The sequence below is a fragment of the Eulemur rufifrons genome, chromosome 7 (genome assembly GCF_041146395.1).
Source record: "Eulemur rufifrons isolate Redbay chromosome 7, OSU_ERuf_1, whole genome shotgun sequence".
Lineage (NCBI taxonomy): Eukaryota > Metazoa > Chordata > Mammalia > Primates > Lemuridae > Eulemur > Eulemur rufifrons.
The window spans coordinates 1744785-1759760 of NC_090989.1; the positions used below are offsets into that span (position 1 = coordinate 1744785).

The following is a 14976-nucleotide window of genomic DNA, read 5'->3' on the forward strand; positions in this document are numbered from 1 at the left end:
CCGAGGTGTTTTAGCCGCAGAGGCCGAGTGGACCGCGCTTGCCCTACCTTAGCTGGACCCCGAAGCCACTGTGCTTTTCTTCTTCTAAATACCATTCATTTCATTTCATTTTAGATAGTGTCATTGAGGTGTAATTTACATGCCAATGCTCTTTCTTAGTGTACGACTTGATGATTTTTGGCAAAATGTACAGAGTTGTGCAGTCATCACCACAGCCGATTTCAGAACTTTCCGTCACCCTCCAAACCCTCCCACTCACTGGCAGCCACTCCCTCCCACTTCCTTTTTACAAAATAGACTATTTCAAGGATGCAGAAAAGTGTGAACAGCACTGTTATCCGTACTGTACACCCACCGGCCGCGGTATCCAATCATAACATTTTGCTCACTTTGCCCAGAGCTTTCTCGTCTTTCTTTTTAGTAAATAAAGCTTTGCAAGATAAAACTGAAGCCCTCTGCCTCCATCTCCCAGACCCGTGGCCGCGTCCATCCTCGGAGGTAGCTACTGTCCTGAACTGGGGGCGTTTGGCTCTGCGGCTGTTGTTCTCACGGTGGGGAGAGGCCGGTCCTCCCACGGTGTGCTTTCCAGAAGAATCTCGAGCTCCCAGCTTTGAGATGAATCATGGGATAGTATGGCCCCATCAGCACTTAAACGCCCTCATTACTCCATTGCGTGAGCCTGCTACACTGTATCGTTTGTGTGCTACAGTGTATTTGTTCATTCCGCGCTAGGGTTGTTTCCAGTTTTCGAGGTGCTGGGCTTTTCCCCTAATGCCCTGCTTTGGTCACTACCTAGTGTTATTACCTTGTGTCTGTGCATTTGGCCTCCTATGATGTCTGTGCGTTCAGATGTGTTGATATTAACTTTGTGGGCCAATAATGACCTGCTTATGATTGTCCCGGCCGTTCTAACGTTACTTGGTACAGTTGGAGAGGCGGGGTTGTGGGCCTCCCATTCTCTGCCGGCCCAACTTGCGTTTCGATTCGGTCTGTCCATTTCCAAGAGCGGCGTGCTGAGGCCGCTGCCGCCTGTGGCTGTGCCCGTCACTTACCTCCTTGTCAGTCCTTGTGTCACAGGTTTGAAGCCATTTCGTTCAGTACATAAAGGTTTGTGATGGCTCAACTTTGAGGATTGCAGCTTTCATTAGTCACATCTTTCTTTATCCATTTAGTGCTTTTTGCCTTGAGTCACATCTTTTTGCTGTTATTCAATATATTTGTCAGTATTTTCTAGCACAGAATGTGCGTATTTTCCATTCCTTTATTGTCAGCCTTCAGTGGTGTTCTCTGATGTTAACTGATGTTAAAACAGTTTGTCTGATAGAGCCTTTTTATGTTTTTCTTTCTAATTGTGGTAAAATAGATGTAACCTGAAATTTACCATTTTAAGGGTACGTTCAGTGGAACGACAGTCGCCACCGTCCGTCTCAGGAGCTTTTCAGCTTGCAAAACTGAAGCTTCATACCTGTTAAACTTTACATTTCCTTTACGTGTTTTGTTTTAATTTTACTACAGAAAGTTTCATATATCTGCAAAAGTAGAGGAACTAGTTGAATGAACCTCCCTGTCCCCAACACCAGCTTCAATAACAATCAACTCACGGCCCGTCCTGTCCTGTTCCATCTGCACGTCTCCCCACCCTGCCCCCACCCAACCCGCCCGCGTTATTTGGAAGCAAATGTGAAACATTATTCTGTCATCTGTAAATGTTTCCACATGCAACTCTAAAAGATGGGGGCTCTTTCCCATAACCACAAAACCATTCGCACACCTAAAAAATTTTTAAATAATTATACTTTCTTAATATAGTTCACGCATTGTGATTGATACATAAGTCTCTTAAATCTCTTTTGTTTGTTTGTTTGAGACAGAGTCTCACTCTGTCGCCCAGGCTAGAGTGCAGTGGTGTCATCACAGCTCACAGCAACCTCGAACTCCTGGACTCAAGCGATCCTCCCACCTCAGCCTCCCAAGTAGCTGGGACTACAGGCGTGCACCACCATGCCTGGCTAATTTTTCTATTTTTAGTAGAGACGGGGCGGGGGGCGGGGTCTCACTCTTGCTCAGGCTGGTCTTGAACTCCTGACCTCAAGCGATCCTCCTGCCTCAGCCTCCCAGAGTGCTGGGTTTACAGGCATGCGTCTTAAATCTCTTAATCTACACATTCTTTTTCTCTCTCCCTTCCTCTCTCTCTCACAGAACCTGTAGTATTTTCTTGCTGTCTGTCATGTTCTGCCATATCATCATGATGGACCTACTTAGGGGACCATGTCTGCCCATCCCGGGGGTGCAGTGGCCTCTCCACCTGGGTCCTCCCTCTCAGACCTGGGGCGTTTCTCTCGTGTCTGAGCGTCTCATCCTTGCTGTCCAGCATGTGCCCTCCCTGGCACTCCTGCGCTCAGGTGGATGTTGTCGCATCCGGGTGTCCTGCCCACGGCCCGTGTCTTTGTCCTCTGAGCTGAGCCCTCGGCTCCGTCCTCCTGCCCAGGGATTCGTTTCTTCCCTTATAGGCCTCTCCAGGACGCCTCTGTGCCCCGCGTCCCTTCAGTGGGCGCCCCTCCCCTGCAGGCCGGGCCCTCCCCGGGGACACCCACCCCTCCCCGACGTGGGGGGTCCCTCGGTGCCACCGCTGGCTCATGTCCCCAAGAGTTGCCCCTTGTTCCATGCTGTTGCGCTTCTGGCCATGCACGCGAGGGATGAATGGCACGTCCCACCGGTCTCCAGTGGCTGTTCTCTGACATCCCGCCGCGTGGGGGGCGAGTGGGCACAGGAGGGGCTGGGGCGAAGGGCCCCAAGTGGCGCAACCCACCACCTGCCGCTCCACTTCCTCCGAGGAGGAGCTGGTGACAACAGGAAGCCCAGGCCTCAGGCCCCGCGTCTCCGCCCGTGTCTTCTAGCCGTGGCCCAGAGCCCGCCGAGGAGAGCGGCGGAGCCCCCAGCCCCCCAAGACCCCAGTGCTGAGCCCCAGGGCGCAAGTGGGTGAGTGCACAGGGGCCCCCCGTGTCCTCGCAGCCTTGCAGACGGGAGCAGCTCTGTCCTCGCTCTTCCCCAGGAGTAGCCGCTGCCTTTCCCAAGGGAAGCAGCTCCCCGGCCACGTCCCCGGCCCAGGGGAGTCCAGCAGGAAGGGGTCTGGGCACTGTCCACTCCAGGGTCCCCCTGAGCTGAGGCCCAGCGAGGGCAGAGCCCCACGGGCACAGGCGGCCCCTGCAGCCGGGGTCAGCCCCGCACGGGAGAGCACTCGGCTGCGCCTCAGGGGCGTGGGGGCTGCGAGCCCGCAAGGCCGGGAGGAGGCTGGGGGCTCAGAGGACCCCAGGCGGGCGGTGGGTCCTGGCGCAGCTGTGCCACACAGGAGGGTCCCGGGGCTTCTCCACAGACCCGTCTTGTCCTGCCTGAGCTGGTTCCCCCCCACGTCTCCACCAGCAGCCCGTGTTTGTCTCCAGACCACACTGTGTGTGTGTGTGTGCCTGTGTGTGTCTCTGTGTGTGTGGTATGTGTGTATGTGTGTCTGTGTGTATGTGTGGTGTGGTGTGTGTGGTATATATGTGTGGTGTGGTGTGTGTTTGTGATGTGTGTATGTGGTACATGTGTGTGGTGTGTATGTGTGGTGTGTCTATGTGGTGTGTGATGTGTGTGGTGTGGTGTAAGTGTGTGTATGTGGTGTGGTGCGTGTATGTGGTATGTGGGGTGTGTGTGCATGGTGTGGTGTGTGATATGGTGTGCACAGTATAATGTGTGTATGTCTGTGTACGTGTGTATGTGGTGTGTGTGTGGTATGTGTCTGGTGTACATATGTGGGGGGGTGTGGTGTCTGTGGTGTGTGCGTGTGTATGTGGTGTGTGGTGTGTGTGTGCATGGTGTGATGCGTGTATATGTGTGGTATATGTGTGTGGTGTATATGTGTGGTGTGTGTGATGTGTATATGTGGTGTATGTGTGGTGTATGTGTGGTATGTGTGTATATGATGTGGTTGTGTGTGTGTGTGGTGTGTGTGTGTGGTATGTGTGTATATGGTGTGGTGTGTGTGTGGTGTATGTGTGTGGTGTATGTATGGTGTGTGTGTATATGGTGGTGTGTGTGTGTATGTGGTGTGTGTGTGGTGTAGTGGGGTGTGTGTGTGTATGTGGTATACGTGTGGTGTATGTGTGTGTGGTGTATGTGTGTGTGTGGTGTGTGTGTGTGTGTATGTGGCATATGTGTGGTGTATGTGTGGTATGTGTGTATATGGTGTGGTGTGTGTGTGGTGTATGTGTGGTGTGCGTGTATATGGTGTGTGTGTGGGTGTGGGTGTGTGTGTCTGTGGTGCCCTTTTCCCGGTGGCGCCCGCACTGCCCTGGGACCCCCGATGGGTGCGGAAGGCCGGTGAGCGTCACACCCTGGGGCTCAGGCGTTGCTGTGCGACTCTGGTCTGGAGGGTCGAGGGCTAAGCTGGTGGCCGCCCCCATGACAGGCTCCCCGGGAACCTGTCCCAAGTTCTCGGGGGAGGGGTTGGAGCCACGCCCAGGATCCTGGGCTCCCCTGGACACTGCACCCCAGGGCCAGCCCCCGACTTCTTCCAGCCCTGGCACCGCCGCACCCTCAGACCCAACCACGTCCTCCCAGGTATGCGGGCTGGGGTCCTGCACTGCTGTCCCCATCCAGGGTGGGAGGTGACACCCAGAGCCCCTGTCCTCTGATGGCACCTGGGACACCCCCAGGGGGCAGGAGGAAGGGGCAGCGGTGATGGGGCGAGAGAGGGAGACGGCTCGAGAGCACCGGCTGGGGTGCCGTGGGACAGAGGGACGCATGCTGTCACCCACCTTCCCCTGACGCCTGTGGGTTTGGGGGCTGATGCCAGATTCTGGGGAAGTCACAGAAGAGCTGCTAGAGCTCTGGGCCATCTGATGTCACCCCAGTGCTTGCTTCATAGTGAGTGACCTGACGCCTTACATTTTAGAATGGTTCCCCACCCACCCCCAGCTCACTGCCGCATCCCTGGGCCCTGCACCGGGCTGGCGCCCAGCATGCTCCGTGGCACTCTGGGAGTGAGTGAGGGAGTCCCTCTGCCCAGGAGAGGTCGCTGCCGAGGTCCCTGCATGGCGGTGGCTGAGCCCACTCCTCCACCCTGGGTCCACCCCAGGTGCCACATCCTGAGCAGGGCCACAGGACGGACGCCCTAGCCCACCCAGACCCCGTGGTCTCTCGGGGCTGTGGCCCTCAGTGGGGTGGGGACCGGGACTGGCCCTGGGATTTGGGGAGGTTGGGCTCAGCTCTGCTTCTGTCCTAGCAGCTTGTGCACACACCAGGGGTTGGCAGGGGCAAGTGCAAGGAGAAGGGACCCAGCCGGCCAGGGCCTTTGCCCCGGGCGGTGAATCGGCCTTTCCCGAGGGGCCCAGGCCTCCTGGCCGCGGCCGGCACCCTGTCCAGACACTGCCCGGGCAGCCTGGCACCTCTCAGCTGAAACGTGGGTGGGATCCCTGCCTCGAGGTGGTGTCAACGCGACGTGCCCGGCGCACAATGGCACTGGGTGATCCAGCCATCCCTGGAGACTTCGTGGGGGCAGAAGCCCCGGGACAGCGCAGTGACCAGCAGGAAGTCCTGCTCAGGGCTGGACGCCGTCCGGGGCTGGAGGGGCCTGTCTGCCCTGTCTGGAAGGGTGTGAGGTGAGCAGCCTCGGTCTCCCCAGCTGTAAAACGGGGCAGGGGCTGGGCACTTGTGCAAACTCAGCTGCCGCTGCGAGCGAAGGTGAAGGTGGAACTCGCTGCCCCGGTGGGGCTGTGGGGGTGGGGTTCCCACTCCGTCCACTGGGGCCCAGCCCGGGCTCCGCAGGGAGCAAAGGGCCGAGGGCCGTGTGCCTCTGAGGACAGGGAGCGCAGAGCCCATGGAAGCTCTGGGAGACTCAGGGTCCCCCTGCTCCACAGCCAGGTGCTGTGTGGCCCCTTTCTGCGCACCTGTCGTGAACCACGGTCCCGCCTGACGCCGTGTCCCTCGCGGCTTGCTCCAGACGCCGGGTGAGGTCGCTGGATGCCAGGGGTTAGTAACACACGTTCACCCCGCGGCTACCAGCCAGGCGCTGGGAAGCCCCAGCCAGGGTGCTCTCCACCGGGGCGCTGGGCAATCTCGGCGATCGGGTGATGTGGGCGACACCCACCAGGCAGGCCGGGCCGCATGCGAGCTGTGATCCCTCTCCGTCTTCCTTGGCACAAACTAGGCCTAAAACAGGAGCACAGAGTTGGCCGTCTCACTCCAGGACACCGGCTGTCAGGTCCCGCCCGTGGCCTCTGGGGACCAGGCCCTGCCTGGACGTGTGGGCTGTGCTGTGCTCAGGAGTGTGCGTGCAGCCCCTCCAGCCACCAGCCGGACCACTCGGAGCCCGGGCAGGGGCAGGGGCAGGGGCAGGGGCAGCAGATGAGGGGCAGGACGGCACCCCTCCAGCCCTTGCTCCGGGGCCTTCTCCTGCAGCGGGGCAGGCTGCTGGCAGGGCCAGGGTCCTGGGACAGGGCAGCTGGTGTCCAGACACCCACTGTGAGCGAGCGGCCTCTTGGTGGAGAGCGGGGCCCCCGAGAGGCAAGGCTTGGGGGGTCAGGCCAGCCTTCCACAGCCGCTGCCCTCTGCCATGAGTGGTCAGGGCTGTCACGGCCCCAAGTCTCATTGCCTCAGATGTGGGGGTCGTGACAGGGGTCGGGCCTCTTGGATGCTCAGATCTGGCCAGAGTTGCAGAGACCTCTATGCCCAAGTGGCAGGTTCTGCTGCATGGAAGCTTCCGGGACAGGTCATCTGGGGTTTGTACCGGGCTGCAGCCGGAAGTGGGCCATGGGTTCCCTGGCTGGCTGAGGAGCTAAGGTCAGGGGCTGAGGCTCCTCCTGGACAGGCGGGACCTCACCACGCCAGGGCTCCTGCCTGGGCGGGGCCTCGGGAGACCAGCCCAGCCCGGCGCTGCCCTCGGCAGGGCGATCCCCCGGGTGCTGCCAGAGCACTGGCCCACACACTCTCTCCCAGCGCCCCAGAGGCTGAGGGTTTGGGGAGGGTCAGCCCCACGGGCACAGCTTCCTGCCCAGGTGACTTTTCAGTGGTGTCGAGCGTGGCTGTGCATTGGTACATTTGGTGGTCAAGGTGCCCGAGTGTGACGGAGACTCAGTGGCGGTGTGGGGGAGGGGGTGCTGCAGGAGCCAGCACAGGTCAGAGCCCAGGAATCCCGGAGAGCCACGGACGCCCGTGCCAGCCCGGAGGAGAGGCACGGACTTGTCCACAGACAAGTGGGCGAGTGAGTATGGACGGCAGATGCCCAGCAGGGAGCCCCTGAGGTCACGCTCAGCTGTCCCCACTGCCCCGGGGGACTGTCCTCAGGAATGTCGGCAGCGGAACACAGACGGCTCTGGGAAGCTGCAGAAGCCGTTTCAGGGAACGTCATCAGCCCCCACGGAATTCAGAGTTTTTAAAATGCCATCATGTTATATGCGCTGATTGTGGAAAGTTTGGAAAACACAAACACCCAGAGAAACATGGACTATTTTGGCACATCTATTTTAACTCTGTTCCCATATATTCACTTTCTAGCATGAAACTGAGTGGCCCGGAGCAGCTGCTCACACGCGTTGCCGTGTAGGATTCCACAGGGAGGGCATCGTTGTGTTAAAAACCTTTTCTGATTTGATGGCTACACAGGAAACCTAGATGTTTTGATTGGCATCCCTGGCTATCAGCAAGGGTGACTTTTTCACACCTTTATTAACCAGTTACATTTCTTCCCCTGTGAAGTATCTGTTCATAGCCTTTTTGTTATTAATTTCTAAGGTCTTTTTGAAGATGACGATTACGACTCACCTTTCGCACTGGAGAGATATTAAATGTTTCCTCCATGCAGTTCATTACGTACAAAGTTTGTCATTTTGAGAGTCTACCTTCTTGGTATTTTCTTCCTTAGTTTTTATGCTGAGGTTTCCTTACCCTGATATTCATATTCTTCTATTTCCCTTATTGTTTATTTCCTAAAACTAAGTCCCTGCCCATTTGCTGTCCTTCCTTTGCGTCCTTGGCAAGAGCATCTGGGACCTCAGGCTTTGGGTCTCCGTCGGGTACAGAGTTCGCTTGGCATCGGGCAGAGAAGGTGTCGTCTCCTTTCTAGATGCCCGTAAACAGGACTCGATTTCCCCTTTGACTTAGGAGGTATCTGGCAGAGTGTTTGACATTTTCTAATTAATGGGGGGGGGTCTCCTTTTATCCCATTTTGTCGGAAACTGTGGCCGTTTGACTTGCTGCCGTCGGGCTTCACTGACAGTGAAACGAACGTCTCACACACACTTGGAAAAATCCGCATCTGCTCGCGGGCGGTTCTTGGGTCTTCCTCCTCCTCCTGCTCCTTCTCGTCCCCATCCGGTCCGGCCCTTTCTGTCCCCTGGATCTGCCTGGAACCTTGTGACCCGGGAACAGCGCCCGGCCACGGAGGTTCCGTGGTTCTTCGCTGTGTTTCTACAGAGCAGAAACGACCCCGTGCTGCCGCCTGGCTCCGGGTCCGAAGAGGCAGATGCTACTTCACAATTGTCCCGGAAGGGACACGGGCTCCTGCTCCCTGCTCTTCCCGGCCCCGTCCCCGCGGGCACCTTCCTTGTCACGCTGACGCCGGTGTCCCCTGTGAGGCAGCGCGGTGGGGCAGCTCTGGGGCAAAGCTGCGGTCGGTCTTGGGGCCTGGGTTTCTCCAGCAGCCTGGCCCTGGGGTTTGCCGCTCAGGCTCGGCCCTCCCCCTGCGTCTCGCTGAGGGACAGCTTTCTTTCTTAATGTTTCCTTTTGTTTAGAGACAGGGCCTCGCTCTGTTGCCCTGGCTGGACTGCAGTGGTGCGATCACGGCTCACTGCAGCCTCTAACTCCTGGGCTCCAGCCACCCTCCTGCCTCAGCTTCCCAAAGCGCTGGAACCACAGGTGCCACCACACCTGGCCCGTTCTGTCTTTTGCCTATGGTCTGTTTCTCACCTGACCGTGCGTGTGACTCTCTAGTCGATTTTTCTTAGGCTGCCACTTTCCTGTCTCAGAAGCCCGGTGCCGAGAGCTTTGCTCACCGTGCAGTAGGGTCCTTGTTAGCTGTGTCCATTTGGTGCTGGGGGGGGCAGCCCCGAGGGGCTCTCCAGGAAGGAAGACCCAGTCCACAGTGCAGGGGACTTGGGGACAGGCGCCGCTTCCTGCTGCAGTGCTGGGGTTGTGCCAGTGCTCCCTGTCGGGCAGGGCCCAGGTCAACTGTGGCTCTGACACAAAGTTCTAATCCGTCTGTGGGGCCTCGGCTTGGGTTGTGCACCTTCGTCTTGGTCAGGGTCAGGGGACCCACCCTTGGGCCCAGAAAACCCCTGCAGAAGCCCAGGGGCTGGAGGAGGGGGCCGCACACCTCGGTGGCAGGGCTGCAGGGAACGCCATCGGGGGCTGCCCACCTCCCGGCCGGGCTCCTCCTGCCTCCTTGCCCGGCCCTTCCTGCTGGTTCCGCCCTGGGGCGCCTCCCCGAGCACCCACTGCCCTGCCGAGCTGAGGGCCTGCGCATGCCGGGCGCCCCGTGCCCTCTGCATCATGCCGTATCCAAGCCCGTCCCCATCCCCAGTCCCACAGAGGAAACTGAGGCAGAGAGGCCCAGAGGGTTTCAGGCCTCTGAGGGCCCGTCCTGGCTGCTGCACCCCACTCTCCCACGCAGAGGGGAGGGCTCAGGCTCCAGGCACCCCCTCTGCCTCACCGGGCAGGCTGGCTCTTCGCCCGTCTGCCCCCGCGCTCACAGAGCTGCCATCTGTCAGGGCTCAGCGTGGGCGTCCAGGGCTGTGGTGGGGTCTCACTCTGCTCGGCAGCCCCCCAGCTCCGAGCCTCCCAGGGCTACCACCCACAGTGCAACACTTGCGGGGGAGGTGGCCCCCACCCAGCCCTGCCCACTTCCGTGGTCAGGCTCAGGTCACTGTGGTCTGTGGGCCAGGCCCGCTGTGACCGAGGTGCGCTCCCCCCTTGGGGTGGGGCTGTGTGTGCACCGGTGTGAGTGGGTGCCCAGGTCCACATCCTGCTGCTCCCGGGGCCTCAGTTTCCCCATTCAAGGCTCCAGGGCATTTGCATGCTGGTTGCCGTGAGTGTTTTGGGGGGCGGGGGAACCCAGTGTGTGGCCAGACAGGGCAGGCGCAGAGTGAACTGAAACCACCTCCCCAGCCCACAGCTGTGACCCAGGGAGCCAGATCAGGGTGCGAGTTCTGCTTTTGACCCTGGAAGGGGAAGGACTGTGGGTTCCGTTTTGACATTTCTGGGCTCTGATTATAATGCTGCTGGGTACCAGGGAACAAGGTTGCCTCCAAAAAGGCAGGAACTTGGGGCTGGTTGGGGCCTCCAAGCTGCGGGACCCCCGTGGGAGCCCCTGAGCGCAGACACCGCACAGGCCAGGCCCCACCGCGGTGCCCCGGAGCCCTCAGGCCGCAGCACAGGAGCAAGCACGTCCTCAAGGCCGACAGGGCCTGGGGTGGGGTCTGCCGGCCGGTTCTCGCTCAGCCTTGGGCCCCCAGGTCAGGGCAGCGTCAGGCGCCTTCTAGAGGAGCTGGCATTTGCCCAGGGAGGCTCTGATCTTTGTTTCTGATAACAGCCCCGGGGTAAGAGAACTGTCACTTCCTGCCACTGCCTCCTGGGGACTCGCCTTCTCCCAACCTTCCTGGTGTCAGACACCAAGTTCTCAGGTCCTGGGAACTCAGACCCAGGGTCCCACCCCACAGAGCACACCCCGAGGCCCCCTCAGGAGCTGACCCCTGGCTGCTCTGGGCACCTCCAGGGCAGGGAGGGAGGCGGGAGGGTGAGGCGGAGGTGGAGCCCCACCGGCTCCTGGCCCGAGGGGGGCCTGTGGGAAGGTGCTAGGCCCCAGCACCAGGCCCGCACCTGCCTCAGTCGCTTTGCCTCGGGGAGGTCAGGGCTTAGTGACCATCCCTCCGTTGCCATCGACACCCGGGTTCTAAGGACAGGGTGGGGGTGGATCTGGGAACAAAGCGGCAGGTCCCCCAGCCGCTGGGGGCTCAGGCAGGTCAGGTGACCCTGTACGGCCCAGCCCACCCCGCCTGGCACCTGGGCACCGGGCAGGCCTCGCGCACAGCCAGACCCACGGGCGTCGGGGTTGTTTCTCTTCCTGGCCCCGCTTCTGCCGCCGCTGCCGAGGGACCAGAGACGGGGCCGCGTGATCCCTGCTCCGAGCGCAGGCGCCGTTCACGAGGACTCGGGCGCACAAAGGCAGAGTGTACAGACCACGTGTGTGTGGTGTGTGGTGTGTGTGGTATGTGCATATGTGTGGTGTGTATGTGTGATTTGTATGCATGTGGGGGGGTGCATGAGTGGTGTGTGTGCATGTGTGTGGTGTGTACATATGTGTGGTGTCTGTGATGTATATGCGTGTGTGGTGGGTGTGGTATATGTGGTGCATGTGTTATATGTGGTGTGTGTGTGTGGTGTGTGCATGTGGTATGTGCATGTGGTGTGTAGTGTGTGTGGTATGTGATGTGTGCATGTGTGCATGTGGTGTGTACTGTGTGGTGTGTGTGTGGTGGGTGCATATGTGTGGTGTGTATGTGTGATGTGTATACATGTATGTGGTGTGTGGTGTGTGTGATGTGTGCAGTGTGTGCATGTGGTGTGTAGTGTGTGTGGTATGTGCATATGTGTGGTGTGTGATGTGTGCATGTGTGTGATATGTGGTGTGTGCATGTGTGTGGTGTGTATGACTATGGTATGTGATGTGTGTGGTGGGTGCACTGTGTGGTATGTATGTGTGATGTGTGTGGTGTGTGCATGTGTGTGGTGTGGGATGTGTGCATGTGTGCAGTGTGTGAGTGTGGTGTGTGCATGTGTGGTGTGTGCATGCATGTACATGCATTTGTGTATGTGCATATCTGTACATGCGTGTGCCACTCACACCCCCCAGCCGGGCCTCCCTCCCTGCTGGTGGCTGGGCCCAGGGCAGGGACTTGCGGTGGCCGACGGTGTTGGCCCCAATTGGGCCTCAGCCCCGTGGCACAGGAGGGACTGGACCCAGCTCCGAGTCCCCGGCCAGCCAGGAGGGGCTCCGCGGGGGGTCAGCCCAGACGCTGGGCCCGAGGCCTGTCCCTGAGACCCCTCCCTCCACAGGACATGCTGGGCCGGTGCCACCCGCTGCTCGCCCTGGTGGGGCTGCTCTGCCTCGGGTCTGGTGAGTCCTGTGGGGCGACCCCACGCACATCCCGTGGGGAGAACAGGGCCCGCCCCCGTGTCCCCCTGGACGGAAGTTCCCGGGTGGCTGGGAGCAGGTCCCAGGAGGGGGTGGGGGGTGGGGGGGTGGCGGTGGCTCTGCCCCTGGGGGCTGATGCGGAGCCCCCTCCTGGAGGCCCCCTCCTGCCCCTTCCTGAGCCTCCCCAACCCTCTTCCTCCCCCACTCACCCCCGAGGGGCAGCCCAGGGCAGGCAGCGCCCACTCACCCGCCGGTCTCGTCCCCAGTCCTTGCCGAGGAGTGCACCAAGTACAAGGTCAGCACCTGCCGGGACTGCGTGGAGTCGGGGCCCGGCTGCGCCTGGTGCCAGAAGCTGGTAAGCACCGGGGCAGGGCCCCTTCCTGCCTCTGAAGCCAGGGGCACCCGGAGGTCCCCGGCTCCCTTTTCTCCTGGGGGCAGGAGTGGCCCAGAGGCTGCCAGGCTGGTCTGAGACCAGGACGGATGGACCCGGCTCAGGGGCCACCTGTGCCCCAAGGCAGCGGCCCAGGCAGGATGGGCTGTGCGGGGGCCCTGGCCAGACACCCCACCAGAGGGGCTTCCGGAAGGGGGCAGCACCACAGGGTGCTCTGAGCAGCACCCAGTGCCTGGGGAGGGGATAGTCCAGCTTCAGGATGTGGAGAAAATGCAGAGAAGTTTCCGCTCTGGGGCTTCAGCTCCTCTTGTCCCCAGTTGCGGTTCGTGATCTACTCAACGCCGCAGGGACAGAAAGGCCACAGCCCCAGACAGCGGGGCTCAGGGTGAATTCCTGGGCCCTAAGCCCACAGCGTCCTGGGGCAGCCCACCTCCCCCTGCCGAGAGCTCTCCCAAACCCCCACCTCCCCCTGCCGAGGGCCCCCCCAAACCCCCACATCCCCCTGCCGAGGGCTCCCCCAAACTCCCACCTCCCCCTGCCGAGAGCTCTCCCAAACCCCCACCTCCCCCTGCCGAGGGCCCCCCCAAACCCCCACATCCCCCTGCCGAGGGCTCCCCCAAACTCCCACCTCCCCCTGCCGAGAGCTCTCCCAAACCCCCACCTCCCCCTGCCGAGAGCTCTCCCAAACCCCCACCTCCCCCTGCTGAGGGCCCCCCCAAACCCCCACATCCCCCTGCCGAGGGCTCCCCCAAACTCCCACCTCCCCCTGCCGAGGACTCCCCCGGACCCCCACCTCCCCCTGCCGAGGGCTCCCCCGGACCCCCACCTCCCCCTGCCGAGAGCTCTCCCAAACCCCCACCTCCCCCTGCCGAGGCCCCCCAAACCCCCACCTCCCCCTGCCGAGGGCCCCCCAAACCCCCACCTCCCCCTGCTGAGGGCTCCCCCAAACCCCCACCTCCCCTTGCTGAGGGCGCCCCCACCTCCCCCTGCCAAGGGCTCCCCGGGACCCTCACCTCCTCCTGCTGAGGCTCCCCCAAACCCCCACCTCCTGCTGCCAAGGGCTACCCCGGACCCCCACCTCCCCCTGCTGAGGGCTCCTCCACCTCCCCCTGTCCAGGGCTACCCCGGACCCCCACCTCCCCCTGCTGAGGGCCCCCCGGACCCCCACCTCCCCCTGCCCAGGGCTCTCCCGGACCCCCACTTCCCCCTGCCGAGGGCTCCCCCAGACCCATTCTAGGCTTGCTTTTCTCTGTGTTCTTGCTCGCGCTTCTATTTCTTGAATACCTGAAACAGCGACACGGCTCCAAACGCCAACGCGGCGTAAACAGCACACCCAGGCCCCGCCCCACCTGCTGCTGGGGCCACCAATCCGCCTCCCTTGGTGCAGGTGGCAGGGACAGCCAGGCACCTTTTCACACTTTCCGAACCCAGGGGCCTTTGGGGGACAAAGTATCAAGAGGAAAGAGCCCTGGACCCGGGACCCTCCCCTGCTGCTTCCGTTTCCCTGTGAACTGCGAGGGGGTTGGCCCAGAGCCTGGCCAGGGTCCCGGGTGCCTTGGGACGGCCGCACTGGCTGAGAGGGGACACCTGTTCCCCGGGGATGGAGGTTCTGCTGATAGGGGGCTCGAAGCCCCGGGCCAGCTACCAGATGATGTGGACACTCCGGCTCTGGGCCGTCTGCGGCTTCCCCTCGCGGTCAGCCTTGGGCTGGAGCGGTGGCCCCTGAGTCCTCGGCCTCTGGAGGCAGCGGGGTGGGTGCCGCCTGGGAGCCTGCAGGGAGGGGCTGCAGGAGGCCGGGGGTCTTCGCTGGCAGCTTCTGACTCCACCAGCCCTACCGGGACTCTGTCCCCAGTTCCGGGTGCAGAGGAGGAGGGGGACCCCGAGGGTCAGCCAGCCTCCTGCAGCCCCTGCAACGTGGCCCCCACATTTCTCTGCCCTTGTCCTGACCCCCGACACTCCTCCCCCAGAACTTCACAGGGCCGGGGGACCCCGACTCCATCCGCTGCGACACCCGGGAGCAGCTGCTCAGGCTGGGCTGTGCAGCCGATGACATCATGGACCCCAGGAGCCTGGCCGAGGCCCTGGAGGACCGGGTGGGGGGCCGGAAGCAGCTGTCGCCACAACAAGTGACGCTCTACCTGCGGCCAGGTAGGCTGGGCCTTGGCAGGGTGAGCTGGGCACACCGCGTGGGGTGTTCTGGGGCCCTGCTTTGGGCAAGTGTCCAGGCCAGACGGCAAGGTGGCCAGGGAGGCCCAAGGACTGCCGGGCACTCAAGGCCAGAGTCTGAGCCCCCCACGACCTTCCCAGGTGGATTGCCCCCAACCCCACTGTCTGCAGCTGGGTGTCTGGGCTCCCTTTTAGCCCTGCATTCTGCACCTTAAAAGGGAGAGCGGGCCATTTGGAAACACTATTCTATCCC

At 61.3% G+C, this 14976-nt stretch overlaps 1 protein-coding gene across 2 annotated transcripts in view; it reads left to right on the plus strand.

The window, feature by feature from the left end:
• Positions 1–14976, plus strand: part of ITGB2 (integrin subunit beta 2) — a 41862-nt gene that overhangs the window by 9308 nt on the left and 17578 nt on the right. Inside the window, exons 1-4 of one of the 2 annotated variants that reach the window (XM_069472213.1) lie at positions 2866–2979; positions 12088–12148; positions 12433–12521; positions 14525–14705. In XM_069472213.1, the coding sequence (XP_069328314.1) occupies positions 12091–12148; positions 12433–12521; positions 14525–14705 (328 nt within the window). In that variant the 5' untranslated portion in view covers positions 2866–2979; positions 12088–12090. Of the gene's footprint in view, positions 1–2865; positions 2980–12087; positions 12149–12432; positions 12522–14524; positions 14706–14976 lie in introns of those variants that run through there. The other variant, XM_069472214.1, reaches the window with a different exon arrangement.